General features: G+C 43.4%; 1 protein-coding gene across 1 annotated transcript; it reads left to right on the top strand.

Moving 5' to 3' along the window:
- Positions 1–2,180: 2,180 nt before the first annotated feature.
- On the top strand, positions 2,181–6,372 carry SLITRK2 (SLIT and NTRK like family member 2). The gene is made up of 2 exons (XM_001510529.4): positions 2,181–2,274; positions 2,753–6,372. Exon 2 carries the CDS (start codon positions 2,796–2,798, stop codon positions 5,340–5,342), a length of 2,547 nt encoding a protein of 848 aa, XP_001510579.2. The 5' UTR covers positions 2,181–2,274; positions 2,753–2,795; the 3' UTR covers positions 5,343–6,372.
- The last annotated feature ends 11,429 nt before the right edge of the window (positions 6,373–17,801 follow it).

The raw sequence follows: 17,801 nt of genomic DNA, 5'->3' as shown, positions 1-17,801 counted from the left end.
CCAACGTGCGTGTCTGCGTTTTTCCTTCTCCGTCCCCTCTTTCTTTCCTTCCCTTGATTTCTTCCTCCTCTTCTGGTTTTCGGACGCCGTCCCTCGTACCCACCTCACGTCCTGGATATCCTCTCCGCTCCTCCTCCTCCTCCCTCCCCGCGGTCGGAAAAACCGGCCCGGCCTTAGGCTTCGTAGCCGACGCGGCCACGCGATCTCCAGTGGCCGGCGGCCTAGTTCCTCTCCGGTCTCCCCACTCATCACACCGGCCAAGGCGAAGGCGAAGCAACACCTTCCGATCCAGTTTAAACTTTGGGGGTTTCACCGGCCCGCTCTCACGCCCAACGGCCGCCGTGCAGGCTCCGAGATTCCCCTACCGTCCACGTCGCCCCGCGAGGAGCCTTCGGCCTCGAAAACAGCCCCACGCGTGTGTGCGCCATCATCATCATCATCATCACGATAACGATGATATCTGCTCAGCGCTCACTACGTGCCAAGCGCCGTTCTAGGCGCCGGGGCAGATTCAAGGTAACGAGGTTGTCCCCCGTGGGGCTCACGGTCTCGATCTTCGTTTTACGGCTCCGAGGCCCAGAGGTGCGAAGCGACCGGCTCGGTCACGCGGCTGATGAGCGGCAGGGGCGGGATTGGAACCCAGGACCTCTGACTCCCCAGCCCCACGGTCTTGCCACTCGGCCACGCTGCTTCTCCACGCATGCACACCCCCACGCTGGCTGTCTTTTAGGGTTGCCCTTCCCCCCCCCCCCCCCAAACCCAACCGGAGGCCTCTCTGGAGGTCACCCCCTGCCCACATTTCCCTCCCCACTTACTTTAGGCTCCTGCCTGGGGATTCCGGCAGGAGCCCCCCGCTCGGAAGAGCTGAAGACGATCCCGCAGGGTGGCCGTGGGTGGGCCGGGTCGCCTAGTGGATGGGGAAGGGGGGAGGGAAATGGTCCCCCACCCCCTTTCCTGACATCCCCGCGGCCCCCACCGGGTTCCCACCGTAGGAGCTGCGCGGCCCCTAGGTGAGGGTGGCATCGGAGGCGCCCTCGGGGGACAGAAGGGGAGGGTCGAGGAGGGGTGGGGGGCATCTGGGGAAGACCCTGGAAGGAGGGGAGGGGAGGAGAGGGACCCCGCAGGTCCTCCCTCCCTCCCACCCCACCCCCCATCTTCTGCAGCCCGCCCTCTGGGCTGCCCCCCTCTCCTCCTCCCTCTGCCCCTCCCCCTCCTCTTCTACCTCCTCCTCCTCCTCGTCCATCTCCTCCTCCTCCTCCGCCGGGCCGCATCCTTCCAGGCTGTGACGTCAGCCCCCCGTCGGGTCCCAGGGAAGCCGCATCAGCCTTTTCCCATTCCAACTGGTCCGCGGCCGGACGGCCGGACGGCCGGGCGGACGGACGGCCGGACATCGGGGGGCCCAGGATCCCAGCCCGCCCGCCAAGGGCATCGGAGGCCTCCCACCATCTGCGATACGCTGCGCTCCCCTCCGCGGCGCCCCGGCGCACGCACGCACACACACACTTGCCCTCCTCTACCTCCGCTTCTCTCTCTCCCTGTATCCCTGTCTCTCTCTCTTTCCCGGTCTCTCTCTGTTTTCCCGTCTCTCTCTGTTTCCCTGCTCTCTCTCTATCCCTATCTCTCTGTTTCCTGTCTCTCTCTGTATCCCTGTCTCTCTCTCTGTATCCCTGTCTCCCTGTGTTTCCCTGTCTCTCTCTCTGTATCCCTGTCTCTCTTTCTCTCTGTATCCCTGTCTCTCTCTCCCTGCATCCCTGTCTCTCTCTCTCTCTCTGTATCCCCGTCTCTCTGTGTTTCCCTGTCTCTCTCTCTGTATCCCTGTCTCTCTTTCTCTCTGTATCCCTGTCTCTCTCTCTGTTTCCCTGTCTCTCTCTCTGTATCCCTGTCTCTCTTTCTCTCTGTATCCCTGTCTCTCTCCCTGTGTCCCTGTCTCTCTCTCTCTCTGTATCCCTGTCTCTCTCTCCCCCCCTTCTTTATTTCCCCCTCTCTCTCGCAGAGACCCAAAGGTTGGCCAAACTTCTCTCCGCTCCCCCTCGCTTTCCCACGAGGACTTCTATTTCTGCAGCCAGCCAGCTTGCACAGACACCAGACACACACACACACACACACACACACACACACACACTCAACCCTCTAGGAAGAACGCCCCCCCCCCCCCCCCCCGCCTTGCCATTCTCCTCCCCCCGCAACCTCCCCGTCCACCTCTCCGTCTCAGCACACAAGATGCTAAAGTCCCAGAAGACCGCAAAGGACCGGAGTCTCATGTTCTCCTGATGTGTGAGTACCGCATCCTCCCCCCCACCCCACCCCCCCAACCCCCTTTTTCCCTTCGGAGTCTTTAATTTGATCCTCCCCGTCTCTGCGCAGAGGAAAATACAAAAAAAGAAAAAGCCCCCTAAAAAGTGAAGCTGTTTCTGCTGCGAGACGGGCGAGCCGCCCCCGGGGGTGATGGAGAAGGGCAGGTTTGGTAGGAGAACTGGGTTGGTGAGGACCCCTTCGAAGGGGGGGAAGGGGGGAGATAGATGATGCGTGTAATTATGTTGTTGGGTTTTTTGGGGGGTCGATGGAGGAGGAGCGGGGGAGCGGCCGGAGAGGGGCGCGGATTCGAAAAGGATGGTTTCTCATGTGGTCGGATGCTCCTCCTTCCCCCATCCCACTTTCCTGGCCGTTTTAATCGGCTCTTTGTCTGTCTCCTCCTTCGCCCCCCCCCACCCCGTCTCCTGCCCCTTCCCCTTCGGCCCTCCCGCCTCTTAAGGCTTGACTGTAGGTACCGGAGCTGGCATCTACGGCGTATAAAAATGCTGAACGGCGTTTGGTTGCTCAGCGTGTTAACCGTGGCCGGGATCTCGCAGACGGAGTGCCGCAAAACTGCCAAAGACATTTGCAAGATCCGCTGCCTGTGCGAAGAGAAGGAAAACGTTCTGAATATCAATTGCGAAAACAAAGGATTTACAAGCGTCAGCCTGCTCCAGCCCCCCCAGTACCGCATCTACCAGCTTTTCCTCAATGGGAACTTACTGACCAGACTCCATCCCAATGAGTTCGTCAACTACTCCAACGCCGTGACTCTCCACCTGGGAAATAACGAGCTGCGGGAGATCGGGACCGGGGCGTTCAGTGGGCTCAAGACCCTCAAGAGGCTGCACCTCAACAACAACAAGCTGGAGGTTTTGCGAGAGGACACGTTTCTGGGCTTAGACAGTTTAGAATACCTCCAAGCAGATTACAACTACATCAGCGCCATCGAGGCGGGAGCTTTCAGCAAACTAAATAAACTGAAAGTCCTGATCCTTAATGACAACCTCCTGCTGGCCCTCCCCAACAACGTGTTTCGTTTCGTTCTGCTGACCCACTTAGACCTGAGGGGGAACAGGCTGAAAATGATGCCTTTTGCCGGCGTCCTGGAACACATTGGCGGCATCATGGAGATCCAGCTGGAAGAAAATCCCTGGAACTGTACTTGCGACCTCCTTCCCCTGAAGGCCTGGCTAGACACCATCACCGTCTTCGTGGGGGAGATCGTCTGCGAAACCCCGTTTCGGCTGCACGGCAAAGACGTGACCCAGTTGACCAGGCAGGACCTCTGCCCCAGGAGAAGCGTCGGCGACTCCGGTCAGAGGGGGAACCGTCCCCCCTCTCCCGATTCCCACGTCCAGAGGATGTCGCCCACCGTTAACCCGGCCCTCACCCCGACCAGGGCTCCGAAAGCCAGCCGGCCGCCCAAGACGAGGAACCGCCCCACCCCTCGGGTCACCGTCTCCAAGGACCGGCAGAGTTTCGGCCCCATCATGGTCTACCAGACCAAGTCGCCCGTGCCGCTCGCCTGCCCGAGCAGTTGCATCTGCACCTCGCAGAGCTCGGACAACGGGTTGAACGTCAACTGCCAGGAGAGGAGATTCTCGAATATTTCAGATCTGCGCCCCAAACCTACCAGTCCAAAGAAACTTTATCTTACGGGTAACTACCTGCAGATCGTTTATAAGAACGATCTCGTAGAATACGGTTCTTTGGACCTGCTGCATTTGGGAAACAACCGGATCGCCGTCATTCGGGAAGGTGCCTTTACGAACCTCACCAGTTTACGCAGGCTTTATCTGAACGGCAATTACCTTGAAAGTCTGTACCCTTCCATGTTCGAGGGCCTGCAGAGTTTGCAGTACCTGTACTTAGAGTACAATGTCATTAAGGAGATCCGGCCCCGAACCTTCGACGCCTTGAGTAACCTCCAGCTCTTATTTCTGAACAACAACTTGCTGAGGTCGTTGCCCGATCGCGTGTTCGGGGGCACGGTCCTGACGAGACTGAACCTGAGGAACAACCACTTCTCCCATCTGCCTGTCCGAGGGGTGCTAGACCAACTCCCCGCCTTCGTTCAGATCGATCTCCAGGAAAACCCCTGGGACTGCACGTGTGACATCATGGGCCTGAAGGACTGGACGGAACACGCCAACTCCCCGGTCATCATCAACGAAGTGACCTGCGAATCTCCGGCCAGGCACGCGGGGGAGATTCTGAAATTCCTGGGGAGGGAGGCCATCTGTCCCGAAGACCCCGGTTTGTCGGACGCCACCGTTTTATCCGCGGATCAGAACACGGACGTGCCCCATTCCCTTAGCGTGTCTCCCAGCTCCTACCCGGAGATACACACCGAGGTCCCCCTCTCCGTCTTAATTCTCGGGTTGCTGGTCGTCTTCATCCTGTCGGTCTGTTTCGGGGCCGGCCTGTTCGTCTTCGTCCTCAAGCGGCGGAAGGGGGTGCAGGGCGCCCCGGCCGGCGCCAACAACTTAGACGTGAGCTCCTTCCAGCTGCAGTACGGCTCTTACGGCACGGAGACCCACGATAAAGCCGAAGGACACGTTTACAACTACATCCCTCCCCCCGTGGGGCAGATGTGCCAGAATCCGATCTACATGCAGAAGGAAGGGGATCCCGTGGCCTATTACAGAAACCTTCAAGAATTCAGTTACAGTAATCTGGACCCCAAAAAGGAAGAGCCGGTCGCCCTTGCCTATACGATAAGTGCATCCGAATTACTGGAAAAGCCGTCCTCTCCCAGGGAACCCGAGTTGCTCTATCAAAACGTCGCGGAGAGAGTCAAGGAGCTTCCCAGTGGCGGAGTGCTCCACTATAACTTTTGCACCTTACCTAAAAGGCAGTTCGCACCTTCGTATGAATCCAGGCGCCAAAATCAAGACAGAATAAATAAAACTGGTTTATACGGAACCCCCAGAAAATACTTTGCAGAACAGTCAAAACCTGAACACCCCTTACTCCAAGGAAAACTGCAAACAGAACCAGACTACCTCGAAGTTCTGGAAAAACAAACTGCAATCAGTCAGCTGTGAAGGAGAAATAATTAAAAACCTATTGCATAAAACTTGAATTGACTTCAGAATTATGGCAACGTGAATAATCGCGATCCATTTCACTTGCTCTTTTCGGTTTTTGTTTCTTTACTTCCCTGTGCTAACATGGAACCTTTGAAAATATTTTAGTCAGGAGACTGAGTGAAGCGATGTCTCGGCCTTGGCGAAGTTTCTTTAAATTATTTCTCTGTCTTTCCCCTCCCCAGTAACTAGCGGTGTAAATGAACGTTTCTACGATGAATTTTGCATAAATCTTCTTCTTTGCAGGGGGTGGGGGAGGATTGGGAATTTGGAGTTAAAGGTGGGATCAATTAGTTAGGGAGAGAAAGGGATAGATTTTTTTTTTTTTTAATGAAGGTGACAGCTTCATGTATTATCAGAAGATCTCCAAAGATCTTTTTGGACTGAACCTTTTTTTTTTTTTTTTTTTTGTAAATAAGAATATACGGTATTTTCATTTTGGTTACAAAGTATAGCCACTGGGCGTCACTTTTTTTGTGTTAAAGTGCCTTTGCACTTTAAGTACATTACTTAAATGTTGCTTTTAGCTTTGATAAATTGAACATATTTTAATGTGTTGTATTTTTGAAATTAAAAAAGTGTAAAATAGATCTATATGTCAGATGCATTAAATCAAAGGAGAGTTTGCTTGATTTATAGACGAACCAACCCTTCAGTAAATGAGTCTAGTTCTAGGACCTGATAGATTTAACTGTAAAATATTTCTTCTCCTCTGAGTTTGTTTTTAGTGATCCATTGAAGTCGACTGAAGGGATTTAGAGATGGACTACGGGCAATATATTGCCTCAGTTGGGATTAATCATTTATTAATAAAGGATATTTAACATGATATAGTGAATTGAACAATTGATATCCTGCCCTAAATCATTACGTTGCACCACTAACATGGCTCAGTAAAGTTCAGTGGCTTTAGATTATTTTCCTAATTAGGAGACCATTACATAACTTGTAATTTTTTTGGCATTAAATTAGTTATTTTTATACATTTAATGAGAGTCTCTTTCTAACGTTAATTGAAATTACGATTGCATTTTTCTTCTTATGGTAAACTCTTTTTTAAGCTCGTGCACCAGCAGAGGCCGCCAGACACCTCATTTAATACATATTTATTTGAACCCTTTTAACCATATTCTAGAGAGATTTCAAAAGTAGGATTCGAATTTGGGTTTCCAGAAATTCCATGTAAGTTGTTCGGTGTTTTGTTTTGTTTTGTTTTGTTTTTTTGTCCAGGGACTGCAGAAGAGTTACCTACCTCAATTCCCTTATTACCGTCAGTATTTTCAAATAGAAATACTTGCGTGACCTTCTTTAAGTAGAGGAGAATTAATACGGCACTTTCCCACTTTAAGAAATCCTCTCAGTTTTGTTAAATTTTAAAAGAGTGCTATACCATCATCCTCTTTCATTTTCTAATAGGACAATAATCGCCCAGGGAAGCAACTTGTATCTTTTTTTTTTTCCTCTTCAGCCGTTCCTTGTGCTCATGCTACTTGAATTATTTCAACTTTACGTATATAATTCCAGAAAAGTTTACCTAGCTAGATTTTGGAGCAGGGGGTGTGGAGGACTTCAAATGATTTTAATTAATCAAGTACATATAACATCTTTATTAACACTTATTTTTCAGGAAATATTTTTTGGATGCAAACATTATTGTGTGATTTAAACAAACAGCCCTTATTTACAACAAAAACAGTTTTGTTTGGTCTATTGTAAATCCTTATGCAACTGGGATGGTGATCTGCATATAAAATAGGCCAGCCTTTTCAGTTCCTTATTAAAGCAATTGATGGAGTCTGAAAGAAGCACACTGTTTCCTTTTCATAAATAGGTTACTGCACATAATAATCCTTTATTATCATGCAGAGATTGAAGTGGACTCTGATGACTTATTTTTTAAGCCTTACTATGACTAATAGCACATCATCTGACATTAGAGGGGTTTTTGAGCAATAGACTTTCAATTATAAATTACTTAACTCCACCTTTTTAATCAATACTTTACCAGTCAAAAGCTTCATTTTTGAAGAACTGAAAGGGCCCGTAGTTGCATATTCAGAGCTATAGGACATTCAGCATATCCATTTCAACGTATGATGTGATGTTCGAATACCATGACAACTAACGTGTCAATTCTTTGTTTAGAGATCATAACTTCTACTCATTAGCTCAGGGTTAAAACTGGGCTGCTGCAAAGAACTACTGGAGAATCTGTCTTCAAAATGGTCTTACTTCAAGAAGGAGGAGATATGGTATCCTATAAGTTGAATTTGGAGATTTCATCTGGAAATCGAGACCTCCTCTTTGGGTGAGGTACTTACATGTGAAAAGCTTGGAAAGGGTCTCAGGGCTGCTGTTATCTGATGTCGCTGAAATGCATTTTTGGCAAACAATTCGTGAAAACAGGTGCAGAGATTTTTTGACATTGCAAAAGTGAATCATTATATTCAGTGTTTCTTAATATAACCATTAGCACTGTCTGGGTAAAGATTCCTGACAAGTCATTTCTAGAATTGAAATTGAATTAAAGTTTAGTCATTTTTCTCCCCAAAATAAAATCGCTCTAAGGAATGGAGAAGAATGTGTTTCATTCTTCTCAGGAGAAACAGCTTAAAATCATTTTAGTTACATGATTCTAAAGAGGCCTTTTAGAAGAACTCAAAGTTTATGAATTTTCTTGTGCAATAATTATGGTTTCACTTTGAATGTTCATTCTGTTTCCCAGGTTCCTATTTCATTTACATTCTGTTTCAAGATCCAACACTTTTGATTTGTTCATTTAACTAAATAAGCTTTTTCCGGGTAAACTTTGTTTAGATCTATTTTCGTTCTCACTGAATGCATTTTGTTTTGCTTTGCCATCCTGAGCGTTCTTAAAAGAGTTTTATTTTAGGATACTTATTTTTATCTTCTCCAGCTGGATTTGGCCATCTAGCTTTTTATTTTACGTGCAGCTTGAGAAGGTATGAACAGTAGCCCCACTCGGGAATGTAACGTCTTCGACTCCGGGCCAAGCTCGATGACCCTGCTGTCCTAAGGAGAAATTCCCCTCAACCGAGATGATTCATTAGTGGTTCTGACCTTTTGCTGAGCTCAACCATGGCTCGTTAATTTAACGACACTCTCCACATTTCTGCCTCATTTTTTTGTGTGTGTGTGTTATTAGTTTAAATGCTTACTATGTGCCAGGCACTATACTAAACTCTAGGGTAGATACAAGCTAATCAGGTTGGACACAGTCCGTGTCCCACAGGGGGTACCCAAAATGAATTCCCATTTTACAGATGGGGTAACGGAGTCACAGAGAAGTTAAGTGACTTGCTCGAGATCACACAGCAGATGAATGGCAGAGACAAGATAAGAACCCTGGTCGTTCTGATTCCCAAGCCCAGGCTTTAGCTACTAGGCAGTGGGAGAGGATCTCATTTTGAGTCAAGTCTGGAATGCTTTGATTCTTCTCCAGTGGTGAGTGGCTAAGGAAAACCTGCTAATCCCCTTTCTAGAGCCTCATATTTTTGGAGGATCTTTTTGGAGGATTTATTTTTTTTTTTGGTCCACTGAAGGCTGCTCCTTTTCTAGATCATGCAGGAGGTTTGGTTACTGTTACTGCTGTGGTTATTTGATGTTCCATGCTTTGTTGGGCATCTCCCGAAGTGTTCTGGCTAGTTTTCAGGTAGAGGGTTTTTAGAACATATATTTTCGGGATGTCAATCTGCTCTGCTATTGAAAATGTATGGGGAGGGAGTTTAAGCAGTCTAGCTGCTGAACAAAAGTATCTTCCATAAATAGAATGTAAGTGCAGCCTAGAAAAATATAACCTGGTTTCTGATAGGTGGGACTCACTATTAAGATCTAAGTATTGTTTCTTATGAATAATGCTCCCCAAAGAGGCAGAACTATTTGCTTGGCTATGTGAATATTGGTAAATGTTTGCATTGTAAATATCAGAATATCCTTCTCGTGAAAGCAGTGTTTAACGTTCATTTTTTTCTGAAAATGCCGAGAATATCGTTTTATCTCTATTTCAAGAGTTTACCCTAACAATAAGAAATGACAATTATCATAGTTAGGATGCTCTTTTGCCTTCCAGGAAGGGAAACCAGTTTTCTAAGGTGGTTGTTTTGCATAGAAATCTGGTTTTTCACCTCCTGTTATGATACTATTTTATTAGTGTCTGCTGAAAGGGGTTGTCTATATAAAGGTTGATGCAGTTTCCTCAAGTTGAACTAGTGAATTATGTATCGTAGCGTAGTAAAAGTCTTGAAAATGATGTGACTGATAATGGAATATGCCACAATTCAGTTTTTGTCCTGAGCTAAAAGATCAGTCCACTAAGGACTGATACAATCAGATACAGATACAGATACAATCAGATACATTCCATAAACTATAAATGAACTATAGTGAAAAAATAGGGTTTCTTGATTAGAGAAATGCCTTTTTCTTCATAAGCTTTGAACCTAGACTAAAGTAAAAGACAAAATATAGAACTTTTTGGTTTCAATTTATATTTGTGCACAACAGGGATTTTAAAGTAGGTTGGATTTAGTAGGTCCTCAATGTTGATGCTACTATAGGAAATGTATTATCAGCCAACAGGATGCAGCATCCTCCTTTACTAATAGAGTCCAATGGCAGTTATGTTTCCATTTCCATCCTGTCTGCACAAGAGTGGACTTTAGAGCATAGATTTCATTTTGAATCTAGCAACTTTTTTTTTGCTTCTGCCCATATTTGGATGGCTATAGTCATTGAACATGCAGATACACACTTTGTCCAAATTAGGGATATTCTTGCCATTTTCCTAAAGAGAAAACTATATTCTCTGCATTCAGATTTCCCAGTACATTCATTTGAACACTTTTCAGCTGCTTAAACCCTTCATAGTGATAGTAAGAGTTTCTTTTATGCATATTTTAACTCTTACCCCAACATAACATTTAAAAAGTATTGAATTAAAAAGTGAATCTCTCAGTAAAAGAGTCCTGAAGGACATTTTGGTCTATGGTTTGTTTCTACTCAAGGCCATTATATTGAATAACTGTGAAAAGTGCGTTTGAGCGAATATATTCGTTTTAAAGGAAGTGAAAATAGTCATGAGACTCCAAAGAAGAGATCAATTTGGAGCAGAGATCAATGGGAAATATGTTAATAATTGCATGCTTTACTCAAAAAAATCCAGGTAGAACTGTTTTTAAAAATGGATTCATTGAACTGTGCTTGTAATTGATAAGCACAAAAATGACCAGTTGGAATGATTTTCATAGAGTTTGACATTTGGCCAGATACCAAAAAAATTTAATTATTTTAAAGCTGAATTGATATGACTGAAGAATCTGAGATGTCTTTTTTGTCATAGGATTATTTTTATTACGTGGTCTAACTTTACCGGTATATTATATAAGGTATACATCTTGCTAATACGGTTTCATATTTTTGGCTTCACTAAGCAATTCTACACAGATGAAACACCTTTATAACAGTCCTTTTAAGTTTAAAAAATTGTGGGTTTTGTGTTTTTTGGGTTTTTAAAAGGAAATGGAGGTTGAGGCATTAAATTGCCTCACAAACGTCTTTGTTCTATTGCTTTAAAAGACTAATGTAGAAGACCTGGAAGCAGTGGTTGCTGCATATCTCCAGGGGGAACATGATTAGGGCAGTGCATAAATTTATAGGATACCTAGTCTTGGAAATTAAACAAGAGAGTGGATCTGTTATTGCTATTTAGCAGCTATACATCTCTTATTAGCATTCATTAGCAGCAGCAGAAGCAAGTGGTCTTTGGAAGTAACAGCAAGTTTCTTGAAGTAGTCAATTCATTTTTTTCGACTCTCCAGTTCTAATTGAGGTGTACTATTGATTTATTTATTTATTTTTAAATATGGGAGAGCTATGGTGAAAGTTTGTCTCGTCTTCACAAATTGTTTTTTTTCTCTTGGAAAGCCTCTTGCCAAGGTATTGATGGTATCGATGTCATGGTCATTCATTCATTCAATAGTATTTATTGAGCACTTACTATTTGCCGAGCACTGTACTAAGTGCTTGGAATGTCCAATTCGGCAACAGATAATAATAATGATAATGTTGGTATTTGTTAAGCGCTTACTATGTGCAGAGCACCGTTCTAAGCGCTGGGCTAGATACAGGGTAAATCAGGTTGTCCCACGTGAGGCTCACAGTTAATCCCCATTTATAGATGAGGTAACTGAGGCACAGAGAAGTTAAGTGACTCGCCCACAGTCACACAACTGACAAGTGGCAGAGCCGGGTGTCGAACTCGTGACCTCTGACTCCGAAGCCCGGGCTCTTTCCACTGAGCCAATCCCTGCCCAGTGACGGGCTCACAGTCTAAACGGTCCTGCTTATGAGGCTAAGAGAATTGATTCTGACACATGACTAGTACTGCAGGAAGAACAATTTCTCTTCATCTACAGAGATGATGAAAATCTTGAGTGTTTTTTGTCTCTTTATGACCTCAACTCCAAGTGGCACTCAAGATTAAAAATAGATTACCTATTAGACAGTGGGTTAAATTGTTCCTGTCTGTCTCTTGGAGGTGTTGGGTTCTGAGGGGATAGCCTGCACTCACCAGCAACTTTGAATGGTAGTTTTCTCTCTAGAGCTTGACTTTGTCAATTCTCTTTTTGCCTTCTTTTCCCTCCTGGCTTGAGCTTTAGTACCTACTGGGTAGAACGATATAATTCCTTCAGGCTAGGACAATTTTTAAAGTAGGATTTTGTGGGCCATACTATATGTCTTCCTCTACATGGCAACTTCTGAAAGGCCATAATTATGCAAAAGAAAACCCACCTTTTCACTTGAACTATTTGCATTTCTGTTTTTCCTTTTGAACATCAATGACTATCCTTAATATTGTTCTGGTCAGTTTTCTGGTTACTACAGTATAGTTAAGTACTCAGTAAATGCCATTAATTAATAGTTTGAGTGACATTCAACCATCCCCTGGCCTTGCTATGTCTCTTCTGTGTCCTACTGAAGTAAATTTAATGCCAGTGGGTTGTTTTTTTTAACTGAATTTTCTCAGTTCAGGGCAAACAAGATTTTTTTTTTTCCATTTCAATGGTGTTTCTTATTTCTTTCTCTTTTCTTAAGGTCATTAAGTTCCTTATCACCAGGGAAACTGACGCTTGGACAACTCGGTTCTCTTTGAGGAAATTCATTGATCCACTCTAGTGAGCAAAACATCTCATGGCAGTGGAGAGGCCAACTTCATCATTGTCAATAGTTCTATAGATTTGTTGAAGCGGTGTATCTGCCTAAATAGGTTTGAACTGGAAAACAAACATAACTGTAAAGCCCTAGAAATTCTTGCAATTTATAATGCATCTTTTGGAAAAAATAAGTTTTCACATGGCTCTTACACAGGAGATCCTGAGAGACGTGTTAAGATTTGGTAGTGACTCCAAAGTAACACTACTTGGGGTTTTCCTTCTGTCTATCTCTATTTTTAATTAGAGCAAAATTATTTTGTCATGGGTCTACTCAAGGGAATAGGAAACTTTAATTGATTTTCTAGATTACATAGGAAAAAAATAGTCACGTGGTGTCTTTTTTTGGTCTGAATTATTATTCTGCTTTGATCAGACACTACTACATGTTCACATTTTAAATATTTTGTATTTGGATCATTTTTCTTTTGTAAGTCTGTAGCTTGTAATGGCACAATGCTGCTTTTTAAAGAGAGATTTATTATGTATCGGTTCCTTGTCCTTCTTCTCTGGTTTGTTTTTTTTTTCCTCCACAATCAAATTTGTCATTGAGCTTTTAAGAACAGGACGCTTGCTTGAACTTTGTATTGTCTCTCTGGGAATGGACAAAATTGAATGCTGTTGGAACTGCAGAAACAAGGAGAGGAGAAGCAGTGTGGCGTAATGGATAGAGCATGAGGCTGGGAGTCCTTCTGCCACTTGTCTGCTGTGTTACCTTGGACAAGTCACTTCATTCCTCGGTGCCTCAGTGTCCCTCATCTGTAAAATGGGGAGTAAAACTGTGGGCCCCATATGGGACATGAACTGTGTCCAACCTCAGTAAGCATTGTGTATAAACCTCAATGCTTAGTACAGTGCCTGGCATATAATAGGTGCTTAACAAATACCTTTAAAAAAGTAAGTTCTGGACCTCAGTAGAGACACCTTATAGACATGACATAGATCCCTGACTTTCAAATAGAGCATGGTTTGGGAATTCGGTGTCCTCCCTTTTTCCCTCTCCCTTCCTCTTTCTCCTTCTTTTCTCTTTCCTTCTGCTTCCCTGTATTCTTGAGGTGTTTCTGGATAGTTTGATCTGGCACTTCGGTTTCCAGCGTGCAGTTCTTTTAACAACACATGACTTGTATGAGGGAAGTGAAAGGTGATGTCACAGTTATAGGTAAGACCAACTTCGATTTAGGAAGCACAGGTGAAAAAAATGTTCATCTGTGATTTGGGTAGGCTATAAATGAATAATAAATGAAGGTGTCCTCAAAAAGCTCATGATTTATCTTTCAATTCATTTTTCTGATAGTTATAATTTAGGCCATCGATTTATAAAGCAGCTTTATTTCACATAACTCACAACTCAAAATACCTCAACTTCTATTTTGTTAGTAGCTTTACTATCACAACTTTCGTTAAGGTGAGGAGGGAGGATTTGCTTTGTACTTTGCATACGGTAAACTAAAAACGGAGAAGTCAAAGGAGGTGTCAGAGGTTAGCACGAATTAGCAAGAAATTTAGGATCTCAGATCTCCAATCCAGGATTTGTCTTAAAATTAAGTTCCCTTGATTCACTTGAAGGAAATGACTGGGATTAATATACTTATTCATGTATGTAAATCTCTGAAGTCAAATTAAATCTCTGCATCACCCCAATTGAGTGGGGACAGCTCCCAGAGAGCAGTTGCTTTAGTGGAGAAAAGAGGACGAGAAAGAGGATTAGAATTCTGTAGGCAGCACTTGATGGGCCTTGCCCTAGCACCAGAGACTTGGGGGTGAAGGAGTTGATTTTGTTGGAATGATTTGCTCACTGTCACTCATATTCTCTCGAACCTACCTGTTGTATCGCTGTGGAGACTTGAGGAGGAGCAAAGTAAGAGAGAAACACATTTAAAGACAATGAGGTGGTTTGTTTTTTTGTTTGGTTTGTTTTTTTTTTTACTCAAGGATCCATTTATGGCCCAAGTGACGGCAGCAGAACTCCAGAGAGAGTTTGGCAATTGGGTCATAATGGAGCAGACTCAATAGCCACTGTGGACCTCGTTGCCCTGGTTAACTGGTTCATATTCAGGATTCTTTCTGGTTTTGCCCATCCCAGGAGATGCCCTAGCAGGTCATTTGGTCAAAAACCTTGCCTCCTGAGGATGTAGCCGCAGTAGACATTCTCAGTAAGAATAGTGAAGAAGAGAAGGGAGAAGCAGGACGTCTAGGGCTGATAGGCCGGAACCATCAGGATAGTCACGAGGAAGAAGTGTTGGTATTGATTCCTGGCCTGAGTCTGGCTGTGGAGGAAGTAGGAGCTCAGCTTATGTGATACCTCTGCTCTGACTTCGTGAAAGAGACAGTGATGGTGTTAGGGTCAAGGATAAGCACAAATGATAGGCAGGGACGTGATTTATTGATTTATAATAACTGTGGTGTTTATAAAATCCTTGCACTGTGCTAAGCCTATGGGTAACCTGAGTACACTTTTAGTTCCTTCTCGATAGATCTCTTGAACGGGAAAACTGAAAATATTCCCCTAATCACCAACAGTGTAGTTTTGTTTGAAAGATGAGGCTTTATGAAAGTCGTACTTGTGAAACTAGCTGTTTTTTGCTTTGCGCTTGAGTTTTGTGTTTACAAGTTTGAATCTGTATTCCAATTAAAAGTGAAGCCACGGGGTTGTAATTTATCGCTTCTCTTTGGGATGCAAATTAACAAGTTCTAGGAACAAACTTGTCTCTAGTTCATGTACGTTGCCTTTCAACTGTTCAGAAAATTTATCAGTTCTAAAAGGGCTGCCCAGTCATTAGTGTGAATTAGCAAGATCCCACTATATATCTTGTTAGACACTTGCAGCTCTATTTCATTTTTAAGGCTGTGAAACACTCAGCTAATCCCCCAGTCAAAATGATTCTTAAGCCATTGATAATACCACAATAGCCATAATGCTGTATGTGCTCAGAGGAGATTTATAGTTTGGAGGAATTCTGCTTAGAATATCAGCTTCGCTACGTTGGACCTAAATTGTCTCCCCTCCTTCTGAACATACCAAAGGCTGAGTTTGGAATAATGGTATAGTCTCTTTTGGATGAGTATTCGTATTGGGCAGGGAATGTTTCTACCAACTTGGTTGCCTTGTAAGCGCTTAGTATAGTGATTTGCACAGAGTAGATGCTCAATAAATACCACCGATGATGATGTGGTTATGAGTTCAGGTGACCTCTAAATCTGTTGTTTCCCGAACCTCTTCAGAAAAACCTAGCACGTGAATTGTGATCTACTTCTATGACTTGAAGATTTGTACTTATTGGAACCCACTTATTGCTAGGAAAAATAAAAGTTCAACATATCTCCTCATTCCCATAGTGTTCACTGAATTCAGTTTGAAAGAAAATGCGAAATCAACTTGTTCAGTTCAGAAAGACCTAAGTACAGATCAGAAGTAATTGAGAATAATCTTGATCATCCCCAGAAATCAGTAATGAAAGACTGTTGCTAAAAGCCAAAGATTTTTCTTTGAATCCTTTTGATTTATTCTTCATTTTCCTAAAGTCTTCATTGCTTAATGCTTTTTATACTGCCAAAGGCTGCTTATTCTCTAGGAAACAGTGACATCAAAGTCTCTGTTTGTCCACTTTTCCTTCTTTGGCCAACAAAGTCCCTGTTTGTCCAATTTTCCTTTTTTTTGCCTAACATTCACTTTATAAACAGCATCGTGATTAGAGTGAAATTAGTTTTGAAGAAAATGCTTGAAGCAATCCTAGATCTTTGGAAAAGGAACCATATTCCCCATCACTGTAAGAAGCGACAGTAACTTACTGATTTCAGCTTTGGTTTCAGCTACTTGATTTAGGTAAACTTCACCAGATTTACATAAAGTTATGGAAACAAATATGTGGATTTGGCTTAAATTTTATTTTTCTTTCTACCCCCAAAAGAACACATCTGATTCTTAAAAATGGAAAAGAAGGGATTCAAAATGTTTTTCATTCAGCACTAAGAAAATTGCAACCCTTACAGCATTATTCCAAAGAGCTAAATACCATTAAATGTGAATTGTCACCCCAGAAGTAATACAACCTGTCAGCCCTAATCATTATGCAATAACCTCCTCCCCAAAAACCCCCCCCAAAACTTCTGCATCCCTTTTCTAACATTTTCCGGGGTATAAATTTCTTCTTTGCAAGATTTTGGCTAAAGCCCTAATGCTTTCCTATTTTTTTTTTACATTTACTTTTTTAATATGGTGGAAAACGAGCATCATTACAGAATAGAAAAGAGAAATTTCCCAAATAAAATGTGAATATTTTGAAAAACGGCCATTCACAACCCCACGAGAAAGTAAATTTTAAAAATTATACAAGGCAGGGAAATGTTATAAGTGAAGCATAACCTTTCAGTGCAGAATTTCAAATACATTTCAAGGCCCATTTCTATTGTGATTAAAAGCTGTGAATGGCAAGTAGAGCTACTGCTTATGTGAAATTAATGCTGATTAGTCTTAAATTTTCTTAATATTTGTATTATTGATGCTTAGCCATTCTAAAATAATTTATAATTGACATCAAGTATAGGAATGGCATCAATGATAGGAAGAGTGATCGTTCATTCTATTCCACTGATTTGCTTCTCCCCATTAACAACATGCCGTATTCTCTCGACTTACAGTAAGAACAATCTGGACAAACTTTTTTCTTCAATTCTTAAAGTAAGTTCCAACTATTTTTATTCAGTGTTGTGTGAAGAATAAAACCAAGGCTAAAACACTAATCCCTAATTGTCTTTAATTTTAATATTTTTTTTTGCTTCGTTACGTTTTATATAATCACCTACAGCCTGTTTCAGTTTGGAAAGATTCTGATTATATACAAGTCACACAGTGATTCACCCTTTTGACCTTCCATGGGCTCTTACAAATCTCTCCACTGCTAGGATGCAGAGGTTTTGTTCTTTCCCCAGCACAAAGCACTATTGCTACACTAAGCGACTTCACACAGAAGGCAGAACAGTGAAAACTGTGTATAGTGTTGGTTTGGTGGGGGGAAGGGAGGCATCCGCTTGGGTCTTTTGCGGAAAGAGGGAAAGCATAAGACTGTATTTTTTCTCTTTTCCTTAAACCTCTCTGGACTACCTGTTCTAGAGCACAACTCAGGGTGAAACAGTCATCTACCGGAGTGTGTGTCTGAAGTCTGCTAACTTTAATTTTTTTTAAAAAAAG

This window comes from Ornithorhynchus anatinus, chromosome 6, assembly GCF_004115215.2.
Source record: "Ornithorhynchus anatinus isolate Pmale09 chromosome 6, mOrnAna1.pri.v4, whole genome shotgun sequence".
In the NCBI taxonomy this organism is placed as follows: domain Eukaryota; kingdom Metazoa; phylum Chordata; class Mammalia; order Monotremata; family Ornithorhynchidae; genus Ornithorhynchus; species Ornithorhynchus anatinus.
The sequence above is the reverse complement of the archived record's forward strand: the minus strand, read 5'-3'. Positions and strand labels throughout refer to the sequence as shown.

Excerpts from the sequence above, each read along its gene's own strand:
- SLITRK2 (XM_001510529.4), top strand. The coding sequence starts at position 2,796 with ATGCTGAACGGCGTTTGGTTGCTCAGCGTGTTAACCGTGGCCGGGATC.